At 42.8% G+C, this 20196-nt stretch overlaps 2 protein-coding genes across 2 annotated transcripts in view; one reads left to right on the forward strand and one right to left on the reverse strand.

Moving 5' to 3' along the window:
• wwox (WW domain containing oxidoreductase) overlaps positions 1–18731 on the forward strand; it is a 131053-nt gene extending 112322 nt beyond the window's left edge. The window contains exon 9 of the mRNA XM_040133031.1: positions 17060–18731. Coding sequence (XP_039988965.1) covers positions 17060–17251 — 192 coding nt within the window. The 3' untranslated portion in view covers positions 17252–18731. The remainder of the gene's footprint in view (positions 1–17059) is intronic.
• The window catches only part of mafb (v-maf avian musculoaponeurotic fibrosarcoma oncogene homolog b (paralog b)), a 47821-nt gene continuing 46054 nt past the window's right edge, over positions 18430–20196 (reverse strand). The window contains exon 3 of the mRNA XM_040133034.1: positions 18430–18510. The gene's annotated coding sequence lies outside the window, so the exon portion shown is untranslated. The remainder of the gene's footprint in view (positions 18511–20196) is intronic.

A 20196-nucleotide genomic window follows, 5' to 3' on the forward strand; every position in this document is an offset into this window, starting at 1 on the left:
CCTCTCTTACTCTTCCATTTCTCTCTCCCTCTATTCCTCTTTTTCTCTCTCATTACTTTTCCAGCTGTAAATGTGGAGTATGTCAGACAACATTATGTCAGTTATGTCAGGTTAACACACGTGCATCTGTGAGAAGTCTGTGAGTGTCAGGTGCGTGAGCGCCACTGAAGGGGGAAGCCCTGCATGATACATTCATGTGGTGGAAATCTTTTTTTGAGATGCTGCTTTGTAAAACAAAATTCACTAATATTACCCTGGAGTCAGGATTTCCTAAAGGGTTTGTCACAATCACACCTCACAAGTAAAGAGTGAAAGAATAGGTGTGTTGTTATGCACACACAAGGGTGTGTATGTGTGTGAGAGTTCTCTAATGACTTCACACCCCATTAGCGCCTTTGCTTGATATGTCACACTTCATTATGTACTTAGATCAGTGGTGCATGAACTTGGAAAAGAGTGCGTGCATGTATGAAGCATGTTTGCGCTGGGGAGTGTGTGGCTATACCAACTTTTGGCCATATCTCTCCTCTTGAATGGTAGACCAATGGCTATTACTGTTTTCCTTTGGGACTTACTTTTTAAATTTTTTAAATTTTATATGACTGAAAATATAGATTACACACTCAATTGTTTGCTGATAAAACAACTGGTCACATTACCTTGCCACAATGAAAATGACGTCTAAAATATCACTGTGTTTAAATGTATTTCATGCCTTCTTTACGTAAAAGAGGCTGCAGGAACTTATGCTCTTATAACCTACAGTAGACAGTGACATTACATAACATTAATTTTGTTCAGTGAAGGCTCTGTCACCAGAAATTAGTCCAGAATAATTTTGGGACCAATTTTATTTTTCCTCTGTCCCAAGCTTGGCTCTGGACCCAGAATGTGATTGTTGCTGGGTTAGCCCACATAATCTGTATGCAGGCCACCCGAGAGCAAAAAATAAATGTCCTTGTCTAAACAGATACATTTCTATCTCTTTAAATCTGCTTAACATTTTATAATAGGGGCCTGATGTATGGAGAGTTTATTTGTCTTCATAATTTACAAGATCTCTTGTGTGTGATTCATAGATCAATTACTCAAAGAGCCACCACTGTCCAAACATTTATTCCACTGTTTAAGCATGCCTTTGTATATAAATCCATCATAAAATCCTAAGTGTAAACAATTTGTGTGCGTGTTTGCAAGCACCTATGTAGGTATCAGTGTTTATGTGCACATGCATGCGTGCTTGTATGTGCATGCCATATATGTGATATGTTTTAATTAATGGTAAACAGAGAGCGGTGTGGCCAGGCAGGGTAGTTTTATCAGAGTGTGTTTATCTCAATTCCCCTCAGTCTCTTTCAGTCCCACCATCCATTACCTGTCTGAGGAGGCAGCATGCTCTCCTGGGCCCCACTCGCAAACATACACAGTTACCTTGGTGCTTAAAATATGATGATATGACTGCATGAGAGTATGTATGTATTGCTCAGAATGTGTGACTAACTGCCTGTCTTTGTCAGTTCCGTATGCATTGTTGCCGTGGCTCATGGAGAAGATGATGTTTTCATAGCGGTCCATTGTGACCTTGGCGGTGTAAACGGGTTTGTAATGTAATCATAGGCGGAGGAGAGGAGCTGCTCTGGCAAGGAACCATAAACAGGCTAATAGATGCATGCCATGCTAACATGACACATTTCACATCTCACACATCACATCACATCTCAACATATGCCATGGCACACGCTGTACATTGAGGTCAGGTGTAATAAAATTGTCATTTTTGCCCATCAATCTACACTCAGTAACCCATAATGACAAAGTGAAAACATGTTTCTAACAATTTTTTTTTTTGCAAATTTTTTAAAAGTCAAAAACAGATTCAGTGCTTAATTCAGTACTTTGTAGAAGCCCCTTTGGCAGCAATTACAGCTTCCAGTCATCTTGGGTAAGTCTCTACAAGCTTTGCACACCTGGATTTTGGCAGTTTATCCAGTTTTTTGCTGGTAGATCCTCTTAAGCTCCATCAGATTGGATGGGAAGCATCTGTGAACTGACATCCTCAGGTCTTTCCACAGATGTTCTACAGGGTTTAAGTCTGGGCTTTGGCTGGGCCCCTCAAGGACATTCAGAGACTTGTCCTAAAGCCACCCCAGCGTTTTCTTGCCTATATTCTTCGGGTAACTGTCTCAGGTCGTGTGTGCTCTGGACCAGTTGTTCTTCAAGGACTTCTTTGTGTTTGGCTGCATTCATCCTCTCCTCAATTCTGAACATCATGCTTCACCAGAGGGAAGTTATTTTCCAGGTGATGAGCAGTGCCTGGTATTCACCAGGCAATGTGCTTGGAGTTCTGTCCAAAGGGTTAAATTCTTGTGTCATTAGAACAGAGAATAGTTTTGCTTATCCTCTCAGAGTCCTTTATATGCTGCTTGGCAAACTCCAAGTAGGCTGTCATATGCCTTTCACTCAAACTTGCTTCCATCTAGCCACTCTACCATAAACGCCTGACTGATGGACTTCTGCTGAGATGGTCGTCCTTCCGGCAGATTCTCCCATCTCTGCAAAGGACTTCCGAAGCTCTGTTAGAGTGACCATTGGGTTCTTGGTCACCTCCCTGACCAAGGCTCTTCTTGCCTGGTGACTCAGTTTGGTTGGACAGCCAACTCTAGGAAGAGTCCTGTTGGTTCCAAACTTTTTCACAATTATTGAAGCTACTCCTTCTCCTGGGAAAACTCAAAGTTTTACAAATGATTTTATACCCTTAAAAATGACAATTTTTATCCATTTTATCAATTTTTATCCATTTAAAATTAAATTTACAACACAATAAAGTGTGCAAAAAGTGAATGATTCTGAATACTTTCTGAAGCCACTGTACGCGAAGGAGAGACACAGTCAACATGTAAATATAAGAGATCCAAACACTTTCATGCACACGCTGTATGTATGCCCACACTACATTACCCCCTGTGTGGAGAATGACAGGCTCTTTCGGGGGTATGACCTTCTCCCCATGCTGTTTGTCTTTAGGGTCACGTCCTGCCCTCTAACTCCTGACTTCTGACCTTTGACCTTAGTCCGTCAGCCAGCAGACACCAGCACTGAGCTGACAGCTCCCAAAGCCCACTGACCCCAAAAGCAGAGAGAGAGAAAGACGGAGAGAGAGGGAGACAGAGCTGTGACCGTCGACCTCACTTGGAGGGGGAGCAGTGTACACCCAGCTAGAGTGACAGTTTACCTGTTTAAAGAGGTCAAGATGAGAGAGAGAAACCAAAAAAAAAAAAAAACAGACCTCATTTATTAAATATGAAAAGAAAAGTGAGAGAAAATGAAAAAAGAAAGGGATGAAATTGAGGAGAGGGAGGAAAGGAAGGAGAGGGAGGAGGGGGAGGAGGTGAGGAATGGGATGGGAGGACAAACATGGGTGAACCTGGCTTGTGGAGGTCACACTCTGCCTGAGGAGACAGGTGCCTCAAGATTAGCCTCCACATTAATGGCCTTTACTTACTCTCATACACACACTCACACACACACATGCATGCATGGTGCAAGCTAGTGCTAGAGAATTCCTATACCACAGGGACGTGGAACTAGTGAGAACACAGCTCTGACTCTCATATCCTATTTATACATCCTTTCCTGTACATTACAATCCTATTTAGCTCGCCCTGCTTCCTACACAATCCTATTTATGGACTCACCCCCACCTCGCCACCTCCGCACACCCCCCTCCCACTCTTGAATCCTATTTGTGTGCCCTCTCCTCCCGTATGCAGGTGCCATCTATCCAAAAGGCTGCCTACTGGGTGTGTAAGCTGCGATTCAGATGAGTGTGTGTGTTTTTTGTGTGCGCACCAGTGATTTGTGTGTTAATGTAGCACTGAAATTGGAGTGTTCCACCCAGGAATAAAAGAAATACCGTTCTTGGACTATTGTGTTTGCAAACATCAGTCAGTTGTTCTTTGGCTAACTAAGAAGCTTTTTTGTGCTCTAAAGGCAAACAAGCTTGAAATGTGCTCTTACCTCACATCATTATGCGCTGAGAGGAAAGAGTGTCAAATCAGTCTTTCTCTTAAGGATGAAACAAACCCAAAGAATTAAGGTGAGACTGGAGTTGCTTGTCCTCTACCACAACCTCTGCTATCTGATGTAATACATTGCACATCCCTGTCTCTGCATTCATAAATCGTCCATAAGTAAAGATGAGTGTCTGTGTCTTCTGTCCCGTTCTATCTCCACCTGTCCCTGTGACAGGCCTCTTATCCTCCATTAGTGTATTTAAACAGGACAAAGTGCCTGTCCATATCACGGATCTGTCTCCACCTGACTCCTGTACCTGTCACTCATCTGGCGTTATGAAAGCATCCTCATTCTGTTTGAAGGTGGGAGATGAAAGGAGAACAGCAGTCAGGGACCTTGTTGGCCTGACAGACCAGATTAGAGTAGCCGATCCTGGAGAAAGAGGTATGAGGGAGGAGAGAGAAGGGCAAGGATGTTCCTGCCTAACTGGATTAGAGGAGGGGGTGAAGGAAAGGTATATGTTGAGCAAGGGTCTGTGCCTGTTTTTATTAGTGGAAGGAAGGTGTAGCAAAGTGGGCGTGGAGACTCGTGTGCCTGTCCGTATTACAAAGACAGGCGCTGGTTGGCTCACCAGTTGCACTTTAGTTTGAGCTGAAGGACTCGTGTCTCTCACAAACAGGTAATGATGAGCCAGCCACAAAAATCATATCATGCCGAAACACCATCTTCTGCTGATGAAACAGAGAGGAAGACAGACAGGCCACCAGAGCACAAGGTTAAACAACTCACTGCATGCTGCTGCTGCTGCAGCTCCCCTACTTTGTATACACAGCTGGACTAGTTCAAGTTATATTGATGCTCAGCGCGGGTCTAAGGCAAAGGATTTCAAACAAGTGATATATGACTTCTCCCATTTGGCAGACATTTTTATCCAAAGCCAACACCAGAATGAAATAGTGTGAGTGAGCTGAATTTATTAATCATTCAATTAACTAAATGTTCCTTCTTGGTAAGGTTCAGATGAATGGACTGTCAGTCTTTAATGCAATCTAATTCTCAGCACACCTCAAGAGAGATGCTGAGAACTAAACTGCTCTGCAACCCTTTAATTTCTCTCACCCTCTCACTGCCTTTCACCTGCATTACTCATTCCCCGGTATGCTTTTGTCACATTCATTTTTTGCTTTTTTATTTCTCTGCATCTTGCGGCCTAAATCCAGATTCTTTTCTCCAGTAGCAACAGTTTAAGTGTTCCTGTAGCCTCCTATCTTTATCCGTCTCCCTCTGTGTCTCTTTCTTACCTTCCCTCCTCAGATAGAGTCTTCCTCTGTGTCTTTGGGGCCGGCTGGTAAAGACAGTCAGGGCAGTCGATCGTATCAGACTATCAGGCCAGTTCAACCATAAATTACCTGCAGCTAACAAAGCGTGCTGCTGTAACTATTACACAGGCAGTCAAAGTCACCCCGGCCCACAAGGCTGGGCTACACACTCTCACACACTGAATGATTGCAGGCCACCTAGGGTGCAGTGTTTGTGTGGATTTGGTCAGCCACACACTGAGATTTCAGTAATCACCAGATGCAATTTCAAACACAGGTGGTAAAAAGGGTAATAATACAGTACAGTCAGGTGCCGATGATGATCTAATATTAGCATGGTCGCTTAATAACAAGCAGCAAAACCTTTATGTGACTTCAGAATTACTATTAAAGTCAGACAGATGTATTCATGTAGTTTTGATATCCAACTTTGTGGCATAAAAATCACAAACATTATTGGTCTTTGTAAACATTGGAAATATTGGGTTACTGTGTTAATTTAATTACCACTGCATTTGAAATATCTTTTCCACTCGCCCAATCACACTTTACAAACGACACTTAAAAAAATATATTTAAAAGTATTATTAGTAGTAGTAGTAGAAAAAAAACCCACAATATGAAGATGAAAGAAAATAAAACCATCATCTAACATGAAAGCCAGAATTGATACAATTTATACTTACAGCTTAAGAGGGAGGGTATTTGTCTATTTAAGTTTGTCAAGAATAATCAATAATTCTTTCATCAAGGATATCGAGTGGTTCTACACCACTATTTCTCTTTGAAACAATTGAAACATGTCTACTTGGATGAAATAAGATCTGTCAAATTGTTAAAGTTGGTCCATTCCAATCTTTTATGCCACAATTATTGCAAATGGTCTATCAGCCTCAATTACTCAGAGCATGCCCGATACACTGTGCGCCGCCTGAAAGTACACACCCTCTTCTGTCATTAGCCATAAAAGCATATAATACTCAACCATCCACGTTAATAATGAAATGGTATTGGAAATTAAATAGAAACGTATCCGCAGTTAATTTCAATGGGTATTCTTTCAACTGGTGTTGTGCCACTGTCCATTGTCCTATATGTTTAAACATTTGTTGTGTGGAGACAGAGAAGTGCCTCTCCCTCTCCCAGCTGTATGTGCAGGTCTGTGTTATTGGCTAATTGAGAGCGTGTTCTGTGCTGCAGTTCTGCCCTGGAGGTTAGTGTTAGCACACACACACTGTAGCAGGACAAATGAGAAAACACCCTGCCATCTGCCCAAGAGAGACATTCCCTTGGCCTCTCCTTGTCCCTCTACCCTTGCCCCCCCTCCTTTTACTCTCTTCATCTAATTTTTATTCCTTCCTTCGTGCTCCCACCTCTCTTTTCAACCTCCCACACCTCTCCCCATCCTCTCACTATATTTTCTATCCCACCTTCCCACAGTTTAATCCTCCTCTCTGTCTCTGTACCACTTCTTCATTTCTGCCACTCTTGTTTCCTCTGTCCTCTTTTCTGCCACCTGCCTCTCTCCATCCTGAGTAAGTCAGTGGGAGGTGTGTTTGTGTTGTGGTGTGGGGGGTTCAGGCTGTCGTGTTAAGGTCTTCCCATACTCCGACCGCAGAATTTTCAGAATGTTCCGTGGGCATGATCCATAGGGGCTGACACCGAAGGTGACCCCCGGTTGGTAACCTTGGAGACCAACTTTATTAAAATGAATTTGAGTAGAGGGGCCGTCCTGACAGCAGCATAATTACATCGCAGAGCATCAGCACTAATTTATGCAGCCCGCATTCAACCGGTCAGGAGTGCCGAGGTAGGGTCAGCGTAGACGCACACAGAATCACACAAACACACATATTTCGCAGTAGCATACTGGGAAACACACACTCTCACATTGACTGAAAAACACACATTCATACAACTGGATCAGCATACCAATAAAAATAGGTAAATACAGTCAGTTTCTTCTTACACTGCAGAATACACTGGCCCATCCGTCTGCAGTGTTTTTACTGCTTTGAGGGTCAATATGTGTTTGAATGTGCGTAGACATGCATATATGACCTCTGTGTGTGTGTTCATGCTCCAGAGAGACAGTATGTGTGAGTATATTTAGCCCTGTTACAGAGACAGGCGGTGGACAGGACTTATTAGTGTCCAAGCTGGAAAAGTGCAGCAGAATAACTGCTCAAAGGCACATCAGATACAGACCACAAATTCACACATCAAATACTGCATATTTGCTCTGGTGTCTCTTTAAAGTTTTATGTGCTTAATGAGTAAACAAAATGAGAAAAAAAAACAGGAACTGTGCATACATTTTCATTGTACTGGTCTAAAGTTGTCTAAATTTCAATGTTGAACTTATAATAGAAAGATGACCCTGACCCAAACTTCTGGACTTGACCAAAAATGACAAGAGTGACTGTAAGTATTTTATTACTGCCTTGTTGTTTGTGAGAGCTTTTCATTGTGCCTACAAGCTACACTTTGTGATTTCCATCACTTTTATTCATGTATTGATTAATAAGGTCCTCCATGTTCATTAGGCTCCATTAAGAAAGATCCATAATGAGAAAACAATTCTGATAATGTGTCACTGGTTTGCAACCCGGCTGCAACACAAAGAGCTCAGCCATCCTCTCCTTGATCACAACTCTGCTACTGCTCTGATAAGTTTCCGCTACCCAGTCCTGAACCTTGTCATGACTGGTCTTCTCTCTGAAGGATAAAGCAAGAGACAGACTAAAATGTGAAGCTGGGATGAGTAGAGCAGGGAGAGAAGAAGAGGGGGTCAGAGTTAGAGAAGTAGGAGAAACTGTAGTAGAGGAGAGAGAGTAAAGAGAGTAAAAGGGGGTGAAGAAGGGGGTGGAGGGCTGGACATGGATATAAGTCACAGCTCCAGTCCCTCCATTGTAGCCGTTGTGACCAAGGGCACTCTAATCTATCCCATTAGCAGATCTCTCCAACTCTCTCATAATGTTACTGCTAGCTGCTCTCCTGTGACATGTTCCTAGTTTGTGTGTGTGTGTGTGTGTGTGTGTGTGTGTGTGTGTGTGTGTGTCTGTGTGTGTGTGTGTGTGTGTGTGTGTGTGTGTGTGTGTGTGTGTGTGTGTGTGTGTGTGTGTGTGTGTGTGTGTGTGTGTGTGTGTGTGTGTGGGAGGGAGAAAGAAAGAGGATGCGTTTGTGTGTAAGAGACAGTGTGAATGAGACAGAAAGCTTTTGCCTGTGTGTGTGTGTGTGTGTGTGTGTGTGTGTGTGCATAATGTCAGTTCAGCTAGTTGCTCTCCTGTGAAAATGACACGTTCCTGCCAAATTAATATCATTACTATCAGAGTTTAATGGGCCAGTGCTGCCTTCTTATTTAAAACAGAACATCCCTCTCTCGACCTCCACCACGAGGGAAGGGGGGTGGGAGAATGGGTTAAAGGGAATGGCTAGACTGTTTTTGCTCTACCATTGTCACAAAGAGGAAGATGAACTTAAGTTAGGATTGTGATGAGCTTGAAAGCAAACAAAAAAAAAAGTACTGAGAATAAAAAATACATAAATGAATGAAGATATATGAACATTTTAATGTGCAACTGAAACCGACTTTTTGTGCATTCAGTTGGACTAGACTACTTGTCATTCACAGTTTTTTTTCCCATGTCAGTCATTTACCTAAGAATACATTTCCCTTTGCCGCTTTGTGTTATAGCTTTAAAATGTATCCCTGCTCTGTTGAACAATGGGGCTTCCTTGCCAGTTGTAATGTTAAATTTTGGGATTGTATTCTTAGTAACTGTTACAGCTGGGTGCCTTGCTGCTGTTGGAGTGACGGCTGCTATCATCACTGGCACTTAACATAACAAAAAGCCTTTTCTGTCGGGGAGAGTTTTGGGGGCTTCTCAGAGATGTTGGCTCTTGGGTACATTTTCTTTCATAGATGGTGTTTTACAGTACACCTTTCTGGTCATTGTTTTTTATTTTGTTTTACGGTACTTTACAGTAGGTGTGTGTACAGTACGAGCAGTCTGTCATTTTTCATTTGGAGTCAGCACTGTGATAATGACTTCATTGGGAAATACACTCTGCGGGCTGTGGGTGCGTGCACAGATGTGTTTGCACATTTGTGCATATTTGCACAGTCTGTATACATACATCTATTGCACACTACATTGTGTGTGTGTGTGTGTGTGTGTGTGTGTGTGTGTGTGTGTGTGTGTGTGTGTGTGTGTGTGTGTGTGTGTGTGTGTGATTTTTGGTATGTGCGGGCACCTGAATGCGTGTGTGAGAGATTCTGAATATGTGAATATGTCAGATTGCCGCAGGAGACCAATTAGCTGGTGCATCAGTGAGGAGGTGAGCATACACACACCTGTGTGTGGCCCTGTTACGCCAGCTCATCACACTCGCATACCAACCCACATACAGCACTGCTCTGCTCATAATAGAAACAGACTGACACTTACAGTACATTGACCATATGGAATAATGATTCCACTCCACTGACTCCACCAAACTGTCAGCTGTGAGTCACCAGCATGTGTTATTTCCACCAGGTGTTACTAACTTAACCAACTATTTTGAATCATGGGTTATCTTACTGCTGCTGAATGGTTGTCGTTAGCTATATGTACTTTACAATTTGACAATATCTCTGCTATAAACTGCATAGCCATGAAAAGTACATGGGCTAAAAGAGTGATTCGGTCCAAACTTTGAGGTGTCGTGCACTGACGCAATCAGGTGAGATTGAAAAAGCAGATCACAGCCAATAAAGCAGCCAGGCCTCTTCATGTATAATTCAGATCTTTTATGGTGGGCTATGCACCCATATGGGCGTGCTAAAGGAAGACTAAGGCCATTTCCATCCAGAGATAAGCCCTTTTAAAAGCTAATCCCTGTGCCAGAGTCCTGCTCCTTTTACTGCTCCTCTTTAATGAATAGGTGTCCAATAAGGCCTTTTATTGTCTTAGCATATGTTGCTTTTATTAGGGGAAAATAATTAGGTTGTGCGGATCACTTCGAAAGTCCTCTCGCAAGATAAAAATTAGATAGTTTCACAGTCGCTGCGCAAGTCCTTCTGACTCCCCGTCGTTTTCCCCTTGGATGCCTTGTGTCCTAGCTCCCTCATCTCCTCCTCTCCTTCCTTTCCTATTCCTTCGCCTTGTCCCTCCTCTCATCGTTATGCCTCCCCTCCTCCTCTCCCTCTTGTCCTTTGCATTTGCTCCACCTCGTTCCTCACTTCCTCTTCTATTGTTCCCTCGAACATGTGGGCATTAAATGTATGCAGGGATGTCGCATTGGACTGCACGTTTACACACACACACACACACACACACACACACACACACACACACACACACACACACACACACACACACACACACACAACAGATGAACAATCACGGTGTGACAGGAGGCTGTTGATGACTGACACTCGGTTGATCTTATCTTGCGCAGAAGGGGTAAAGGGAGGGCCACAGAGAGAGAGGGAGAAATAGTGCAGGGGGGTTTCTGTGGTGCTTTGTGTTGTGTTTCTGTCACTCCTACATAGTTTACCCCTCTGCTCTTTTCTCTCTCCACCTTCTCATCTTCTATTGCATCGCTCTGCTCACTTATATAGAAAGAGAGGCTGGCAGCGGGGCTCATCTGTGATCTGGGACTCCAGGGGAAGAAGTCCATTTACTTACCTTCTATGACCGTTTACCCATGAGACCTCAGCTACGGCTGCACTGTATGCCCAGTCCTGTAAGTTATGGGTCCGGAGGGGGATGGGACTGCAAGGGAATAGGGATCTGCAGAGGGTTGATGGAAAAGAAGGGGCCGAGGAAGGAGCAGGGGCAAGGCAGACAGACAGAGAGAGATTGAGCGGGCATGATGAAGGAACGGATAGAGGAGGAGGGAGGGAGGAGGCTGGTCCTTCCATCCTGTCCTTAATGCTCCTCAGGGGAGCACGCTGCCCGTAGGTGAGTATTAGCCATCAGCCAGTGGGCTAATGGAGGGTATGAAACGGAGCTTAGTACATACAGATGAACAGGGGTAGACTAATCACTGTGGAGATCTATGATGAAGAGAGTGTGTCATTCTCTGGGGGTCTAAACAAGCTCTCAATCAGATTAAGGATATGGTTCCTACTTGAATAAAGGCTTTACCTTGTATTCTAGGATGCTAGATGTATGGAAATTAATAATCTGTTCCCCTCATAATATGAAAGTATGTTATTGTGCTAGAACTGATGAAATGCACGGCACAGTTACTTGCTTTTGTTTAATATGACCTTTGGCCTACCTCAGTCAGGGTGACAGAGGTCACCATACAGTCAGAGGGGTGAGTGTCAGGGTGCTTTCTGAAGTGTGCGCTGAGGTGTTTGAGGTGATAATCTCATCTCCTCATGGTTGAGTGATCAAGCTGAATGGAGGGACAGCTTGTTTATCTGAGGGGACCGCATTACCCAGGATTCCCTCTACAGCTGGGCCAGGCACGCTCAGCTGAGCTGTCAGCTCGCAGAGGTTACCTCGGCTGAGGGCAAAGATTGCTCTGCTCACACACACACACACACACACACACACACACACACACACACACACACACACACACACACACACACACACACACACGTGTTCACACATAAACTACAGCAATACACGGAGGAAGTTTATGATTTTAATGTTTATTTATTAAATGTAAAATATCTTTAGCACAGATTAAAAATCAGACACCTCCATCTATTTTAAACACCACAGGTTGAAAAAAAACATTCCTGAAACAGAATCACAATCCCTTTGGAGTCCCACTTTCAGGACAGCTAGTCCATGAGGCTGGGCGGAGGGCTGAGGCAAAAACTGCACTCCTCCTGATCCCTTTACTAGGGCTACAAACCAGGAAATACTTTCCAAATGCATGCTGTAGCCTTTTTACATTGGATTGTAGAAAATACTTTTTATTCACCAAGTACCTTTAGAATTCAGGTATTTTAGCAGTTATAGATCTGATTTTAAAAAAATCTATCGTTTAAATGTGTGTTTCCTAAAATCTGACTGTGTCTAAAACAGGGTAAAATAGTATTCGCAGGAAATGATCAGCACTTGTTTACCTTATAGAACAACACAGTGGGTACTTCAAATCTCAGGATGTTGCTTGTCTGTGAATGACAGGTTACCAAACTTCAAGCAGACTAACAAAAAGTATTTCTGGTTCTGATCAAAAATGTTTCCTGGGCCTACTGCATATTCAGTGGTCTTTCACATGACAAGCATGGACATATGCTGTAATGATCTGTGGTTCATGCCAGAAACTGAACTTCACACATTGTGTCCCAAGCACAAATGGCTTTGTCCATTTTGCCAACATTTAGCACTGCTGCTGAATTGGAGTGCCATCACAGAGGTCAGCTGGTGAATGCTCCCCCTCTCCCCCCTCATCTGCCTCAACCCTCGCTGCTTTACAAATGCCAACTCACAACAACTGACACAGATGGTGAGCAGAAACACAGAAGGACAGGCAAAGGAAGAGAACCACCCACAGGAGTAAGAAAACAGGAAGACTCTACACACACTGTCCAAGAGAGGATATTGCCTGACACAATATTATCAAGTCATGTATTTTAAACTTTTTTTTGTATTTTAATCTTTTCTTTTTTTTTCTGCTTTTTTAAATTACTCATTTTTTTCAGCACATGCCATGTGAGAATTTGTAGATTATAAAAGTACCTGAAAGAATTGCTAGGTTTTCAGCATGCATAGCTGTTTGTATTTACAGGTTTGTATGTACAGGGATGGGCCAAAAACAGACTGCTCTACAGTACTGGGTTTATTTACATCCAGGTCAGAGGGAGAGGTCAGTGTTATAACTACAGATGTTGGGGTTAAGAGTCACATGCATAGGGTCAGAGAAAGCTCATACGGCTGAGTACAACTTGGATGATGAAGACACAGAACAGAACACGGCAAAGTAACATTACGGTTAATTCAACAACATCACATCTTCCCCACATCCCCCTTTTTGCTTTTGAATTTTTGAGTTTTCAACAACTGATTATTGCGTAACACTATACAAGGACATTTCTGTACTGCAAGTCCATGAGGTCCTTGGGTAATGAGTCAATACTGAGATTGGAAGACTTGGATCTGATCCCAGAGCAGTTCCAGAGCCATAGTAGTGGAGCCCAGGCTAAGTGCAGGCTGTTTGCTGCTTATCTACATTCAGCTTATTGCAGGGTGGTTTTTTAAATGTATTTCTTCAGTGTTTGGGTCTGTTTTTATTACCCTCAAAGGCCGGTTATACATAGAAGTAAGTAAAATCAGCTCTCACTTGATACCGTCCAGCTCCTTTGGTTTGTCATATTGCTGTGATTTTAACGTTTTATTTGTAGCATAGAAGATAATTTTAGATTTAGGGTTGATCTGGTGCACTTCCTCTGTCCCATCTTCTCCCTTCCCCAAATCAGTGTCGTAGTGGCAGAGCTGTCTTTCTTTTGGGGAATGTCCAAGTTAAGTTTCAAATCATTCAAAATAATGACTGTGCCCACTAATGACATAGCATTAGTTTTAGAGGATTTAGTGTTTTTATTTGAAAGCCCAGACCATCTTGGTTTTTTTTGTTTAAAAAAAAAAAAAAAGCTATAGATGTATAACTAAAATGCTAAAGTTTTGCCCATTTCTCTTTCAGAGATGACTTCGAGGGCTCAGCATAAAATATCTGGGGTGGATCAATGCGAGTGGCTTTCTGATCAGGCCATTTGCACAGCAATAGGCAGGGAACCACACACTCATAAATTTGATGACAATGATTAAGTAAATGCGCTTTAATTACTACAACTAGAAAATCTTTGCAATAACCTGCAACAAAAAAATTGCAGCATACTGTTGTTATTACTCTTAGTCTCTTAGATGAGTCCAAGTCGAGTCTCAAGTCCTCTAGTCCAAGTCAAGTCAAAATCCACAGCTCTGGGTAGTAGAGAACAAGATGTTTTTTTCTGGAAAACTACTGTACACAAGGTAATGATTCACAATTAGTTGCAGAAGATAGAAAGACACACAGCAAAATCCATCAGTTTATAGACAGCTAAATTTACAGGCATTATCTACAGTTTCACAAGGGTTAGAAATGGCTGTTTCAGCAGAGATGTGTATGATGCACACTGGTTCGGTGACATTACCTTTCATATAGATTGTCCCAAGTGTTTATTTGAGAATCTGTTCGTGCTCGTGTGCGGGCGCATGCACATATGAATGCGTGTTTGTTTGTATTTGTGTAATGTGAGCGTATCAAGGTTGTTGTGCACCCCCCCTTGTTCTTCTTCCCACTACCCTACACACCCCTCTCCTCCTATCTGCAAACACACATACGCACACACACAATGATAGATGGCTGTGGTGGGTGGTTGAGCATGTTAATGCCTAATCTCATCAGCTTTATCTTCTACAGAGGTCGCAAGGTCAAGTGGCGAGGGGATGAGCTAAACACCAGTAAGATAGCACATTGCTGGACACACAGCACAAACAGTCCATGTTTGTGCTGTGTGTCCACTCATCACTAACTGGACTGCAACAGCCTGCAAAGAAACAGCAGTACAGACTCTTGCTTTTATAGGAAAAACTTTCAAACAGTGGAAGTACTTTTGGAAAAAAATACTGAAGTCTTCATTATAAATTCAGCCACATAAATCTGGATTATGAACATGAAAGTTTTTTTCTATCAATATTTCAACTTACATCAGGACCAGTGTTTGGTAACTGGTCACAAACAAACTGCTCTGAAAGTCAGCCAAGTTCAAGGGGGCGTCAGCCAATCAGAGCCTGCAGCACTGAAATCTTCAGTGAAGTTTAAAAGGCATTTAGCTTTCAGGCGAGCTAAATCAGATGCCCTAATCGAGGGAGATGAGTTAAACTGAGCGCGTGTGAACCTGCAACCCGGAGACACTGCTTGGCATTTGTCTGTCTTTGATATGGTGACATGTGAGGTGGATGAAGTTATCGCCCCACTGGCAGGTGAGACAGACAGCGGCACACAGAGAGATGCTGCCTTTTCATCTGCTGTTTACCAGCTCTCTCATCACACTGCACTTCAAACACACTCAATCTGCTGCTGCGACGTTACACACCAGGGCTCCTCCTGGCGGAAGTTTTCTTAGAGCTTAGAGGGGGTTGCGTGTATGTGTGGGTTTGTGTGTGTTAATGAGAAAAAAAATATTTCTTGGAATCTGATTTGTGTGTTTTTTGTTCATTGCATTTGCATTTTTGTGCATATTTCTGTACTTGCATGTGAAAGTATAAATGCTTTAGATCTCAATGAATCTGTCCACTTCATGTGTGCTGGTCTCACAGCTGCTTAGGAAGCTGTTCAAACAGTTGGCATGTAATTTGGCTCCATTATGCATGTGTATATGTTTGTGTGTCTTGTCCATGTTTGACTACTGCATATATAGGGTTGTCTCAGTGTGAGCCAGTGCTCTGCGCTAAACACTAGTCCTCAGTCATCACTTCAGTGTTCCCTCTCACTCTCTCTGCCCCCTCCCCCATCTGACTCTTGCTCCCTCTCATTGGGAGATAAAGAGCGAGCCATTTCATGTGGCCGTATAGAAGTCGTCTCCAGCCTCGGAGTTTGCAGGGAAGCTGTCACAGCAGCTTTTAGCCGGAGCTGCAACATGAAAGCAGTTGGGTTATGTGTGTAATTCTCTCTGACGTGTGTATTCTGCTGCAGTTTCAGCTTTCATTTTCAAATGTCACAGAAATCTCTCTCCTCCAAGAATATCCCTGCTAATTGCTGACTGACGGGGCAGGGTGTATCCAAGAACTTAGCAGGTTGCGTCCAAATACTCTTTCTCTTTTACAGTGTCTCTCAGCGTTAGACAACATGAAAAAGTCGTTTTACTGGGTTGAAACTTCAGATTTAAACTTGCCTATAAAACGAGAGAGGCCTTAGAGCTGAGAAAGAGCTGGAAGGAAAGCCTTGTGGTGTGTGTGTGTGTGTGTTTGTGTATTGTATGTGAATATATCACTTATCTGTAACCAACCAACTTCTGATTTAAACACATAGATACAGAATTGTACTTGCATCATTTACAATACTTATTCTCAACTCAACTTTGAAAGCCTGGCTGAACCCATATGCACATCATGTGAAAATATACATATTCATAACCATGGCATTAAAACCTCCTCTTTTATGATTTACATAATAGTTGTGGTTTCCCTGGTGATTCCCATCCAGACAGGAGCTGGCTTTTCTTGTCCATGTTCTCACCTTCTCCACTGTTAAGTCTATACATCTGTAGCATTCACATGGTCCCATATAGCCAGAAGTCCTGTACACACCAGGTAAAAATAAATAAATAAATATATGTATACAAATATATGTACAGTAAGGGGTCATGCTGTTCCCATGGTAATATGACCCAGTCATCAAGTGCTGCAGGGGGAGGGGAGAGACGGCGTGTGGAGTCTTAATTTTTTTTCCTGTGGAGACTCTGTCCTGCTGTCTCTTTATGTCTGTGTGAGTGTGTGTGCGTGTGTGTGTACGTGTTTGTGTCTCACAGAGGACATAGCGATGTGGTCGTGATGCAGAGTTGCTGTTCATCCTCTCGCTTTTTGTCTGGACAGGACACGTCCTAATGTCTGTGTGTCAGTAGATGAGCTCTCCGTAATTTGTCTCCTCCTGCAGGCTGATGCAGTCTCCATGTCTCAGTCTCATGATTCGCCCACTGAACTTGTATCTCCTTCTGTGTGTTTCTCTGTCTGCAGCAACAAGGGGCGGCCACCACGGTGTACTGCGCCATAGCCCCGGAGCTGGAGGGGTTAGGAGGAATGTACTTCAACAACTGTTTCCGCTGCCTGCCAGCCATCCAGGCCCAGGACCAGAGAAGCGCTGCCGGTCTTTGGGAGCTGAGCGAACGCTTAGTTGCAGAGATGTCAGCAGGCATACAGGCCCTCTGATGGATGGAGGAAGAGGAGGAGGAGGAGAAGGAGGGCGAGGAAGGGGACTAGCCAAACAGTAATCAAGGAGGAAGGAAGGTTGGTCACGGTGATGTCCAGTTAGGTATAAACTGAATAAAAGATTACTGTACTCTGACAGCACTATACGAGAGAGCTGCCAAACCACAGAAGTCCATCTGGATGTGTCACGTCACTAGGGGAGCTAAAACACACTACATATACAGTACAGGAAGTGGTTTCATATACACTGTATTGAATAAATCTAAAGTCTGAGTTGTGTTCAGCTCTGCTGTGGTAGTTTACAGTTGGGGGGGGGGGGACACAGGACCAGACCAATTCAGGGATCTCTTAAAGTTTGTTCTTTCTCTGTTTTTTGTCTCTGTAGCTTTTTATAACACTGTCACATCTTCTCTATTTCACGACTCTATTTAAAAGAGCAAAGTTCAAAAACGCAAATGACCTGTCTTGCTAACGATATAGGGTTACCTAATAAGCATACACGCTATGGCATATGCATCTGATTCCAGCAATAGTGCACTAAATGATAAATATTGTGTCTTCCCAATTAATGTCTGTATATATTTAGTTTCCTCTTGTCTAGCTCTACGCAGCTGTTGATGTTTCCTATTGAGATACAGAGAGCGTTGGTTAATCATTGTGCTAAATCTTTTTGGGCACAGAAGAAAAAAAGGGTAATCGGCATGTGACACTTATGGATATATAAACACACTAGAGGTATGATTCTTATGGCTATATACATTATTCTGCAATAGTTTTATTTCTTATCATTGTCCCTCTTCGTTTACTGTACAATATTTACAACATCCTGATTTCTGGGCATGTGCTAAAGGGGTGTGGACATCATATTTTTCTGTTTGCTATTTGACTCAACCTAAGTATTAATAATCTCTACTCTGGTAAATCTTAATTGCAATTTTTGGAGGTATTTATGGGATGATCCGTGTCCATTTGAATACCAAATACAGATGGCAGAGAATCTTATTTCCAGAGTCCATGATCTTTAATTTCTGTGTTTCTTCCCTTGTTGTTTGACCAGAAAAATATGAGTGATTCCAGTCTGTCGTTCTTTTTTCAATTTTTTTTATCATCATTGTTTTAATATCGAACTCTGGCTTTGGGTTTGCTGTGGATTGGTTGCCCTGAAGCCGCTGTTGGGATGCTTTTGAGACATTGTGCTTTATGGCAGTCTGGGTGCCGTAGGTTGCTCTTGAAACATCAGCATTCCAGTGTCATGATATCTGTAAAAAAAACAAACAAAAAAAACAAACAAGAGAGAACATTCAATAAAAACCTGTTTTACAGTAAATTGTGTGTGAAATACTTTTAACCACAGAAAATGTAAAGTCCATTCATTTGAAGGCCATTAGGGGGAGGTATTTGTGTGGGGAGCTTACAAGTAAGCAAAAGTGGATTGGACTAAGTAGGACTGTTTCTGAGAAGAAAAATGTATTTTGAGTGTATTAACAAGGAATCTGCACTGTCAGTGTGTTTGATGGTACATACATACATAATAAAACAGTTGCATTTTTATCTTTTCTTTGATCGTATGCTTTATCTCTGAGTCACAGCAGAAAGAATTCAGGTTCTGTTTGCAACTGGACAGCTCAGTCAGCCGATCCCACAGATGTCCTGCACTGTCACACATGGACCCTAATTGCTTGATGGTGTCACTTCTCCAATTATAAAACAGCAGAATGACCGTGTTCTTCTATTTGGCTCACACACAAACACAGACTCTGAGTTACACCACAATTCATAACTCCTTTTTTGACATCTATTACTTCTTATACTTTCTCTCTCTTTATGCTATGTCTCTTTTTTTGTCTGTTTTTTCTGTCCCTCGTGTGCAGACACACTCACACAGTCATACAGAAACATGCCGTAACCTGTGCAGAAACTGATACTGGTGTCCTGTCCTGTTATAATCTATACTGTACCCAGAGTACAGGTGTCTTATCACTGTCCTTTCACAGCACAGTTCATACCTGGAACAGAGATACACACATACACACACACACCCGGCAAGTTCAGTCGGTGTCTCACATGTACACAGCAAGGAATTGAGTGAGAAAACAAGAAAAGCATTTTATAAAACTGCCCATAACGTCTCTTTCCTCTGGATCAACACATCAGCAATACAAATAGTCCCAATAACATCTGTGTTTGGGTACAGATACTGTAGTGACCCCTGAAAAAAACCACATGCATCTAATACATACAGAGGAATTTTGCTATAAGCACACTAAATAGGAGTAAACAGCAATGTTAGTTACACCTCCGCTACATTGTTAAAAACATTAATAATATCAAAAGGTTCCTCCTGTTTGCTTTTCTTGGTGCTGATCAGGCTACGGCTCATTCACGCGGCGTTGGTCACACTATACTTCTATCCATAGCGAACTACCCACAGGAAAATTTGACACCCATGAGAATTTGTAGAGCGTATTTTCACCGTGTGGGTTTTTAGACTGCAGGCTGCTGAGCCTTGACACGAGTCTCTTTCTCTCGTGTCTGCCTGGCTCAGCTTTGAACAGTTGTATTTCCCAGTAAGCGACTGTTTAGCATGTCAGCTGTTTATTTTCCTTCTGTCTGTCTTGCTGTGTTTTGTTTTATCACCCTTGGTAAATGGACTGTACTTATATAGTGCTTTTCTCCCTCGACAGACAAAGACTTGATTATTTGCCTCTCATTCACCCAGTCCCGCACACACTCACACCCCATTGGCAGTGGAGCTACCAGGCAAGGCGCTGGTTTGCCCATCGGGAGCAACTTGGGGTTCCGTGTCTTGACCAAGGACACTTCAACATTTACACAGGAGGAACCAAGGATCGACCAACATCCCTGCGATTAATGGACAGCTCTACTTCCTGAGACCCAGCCGCTCTGTAGACTTCTTATTTGGCTGTGCCACGCCTGGAATTACT

The sequence above is a fragment of the Xiphias gladius genome, chromosome 8, assembly GCF_016859285.1.
Source record: "Xiphias gladius isolate SHS-SW01 ecotype Sanya breed wild chromosome 8, ASM1685928v1, whole genome shotgun sequence".
NCBI classification, from domain to species: Eukaryota; Metazoa; Chordata; class Actinopteri; order Istiophoriformes; family Xiphiidae; genus Xiphias; species Xiphias gladius.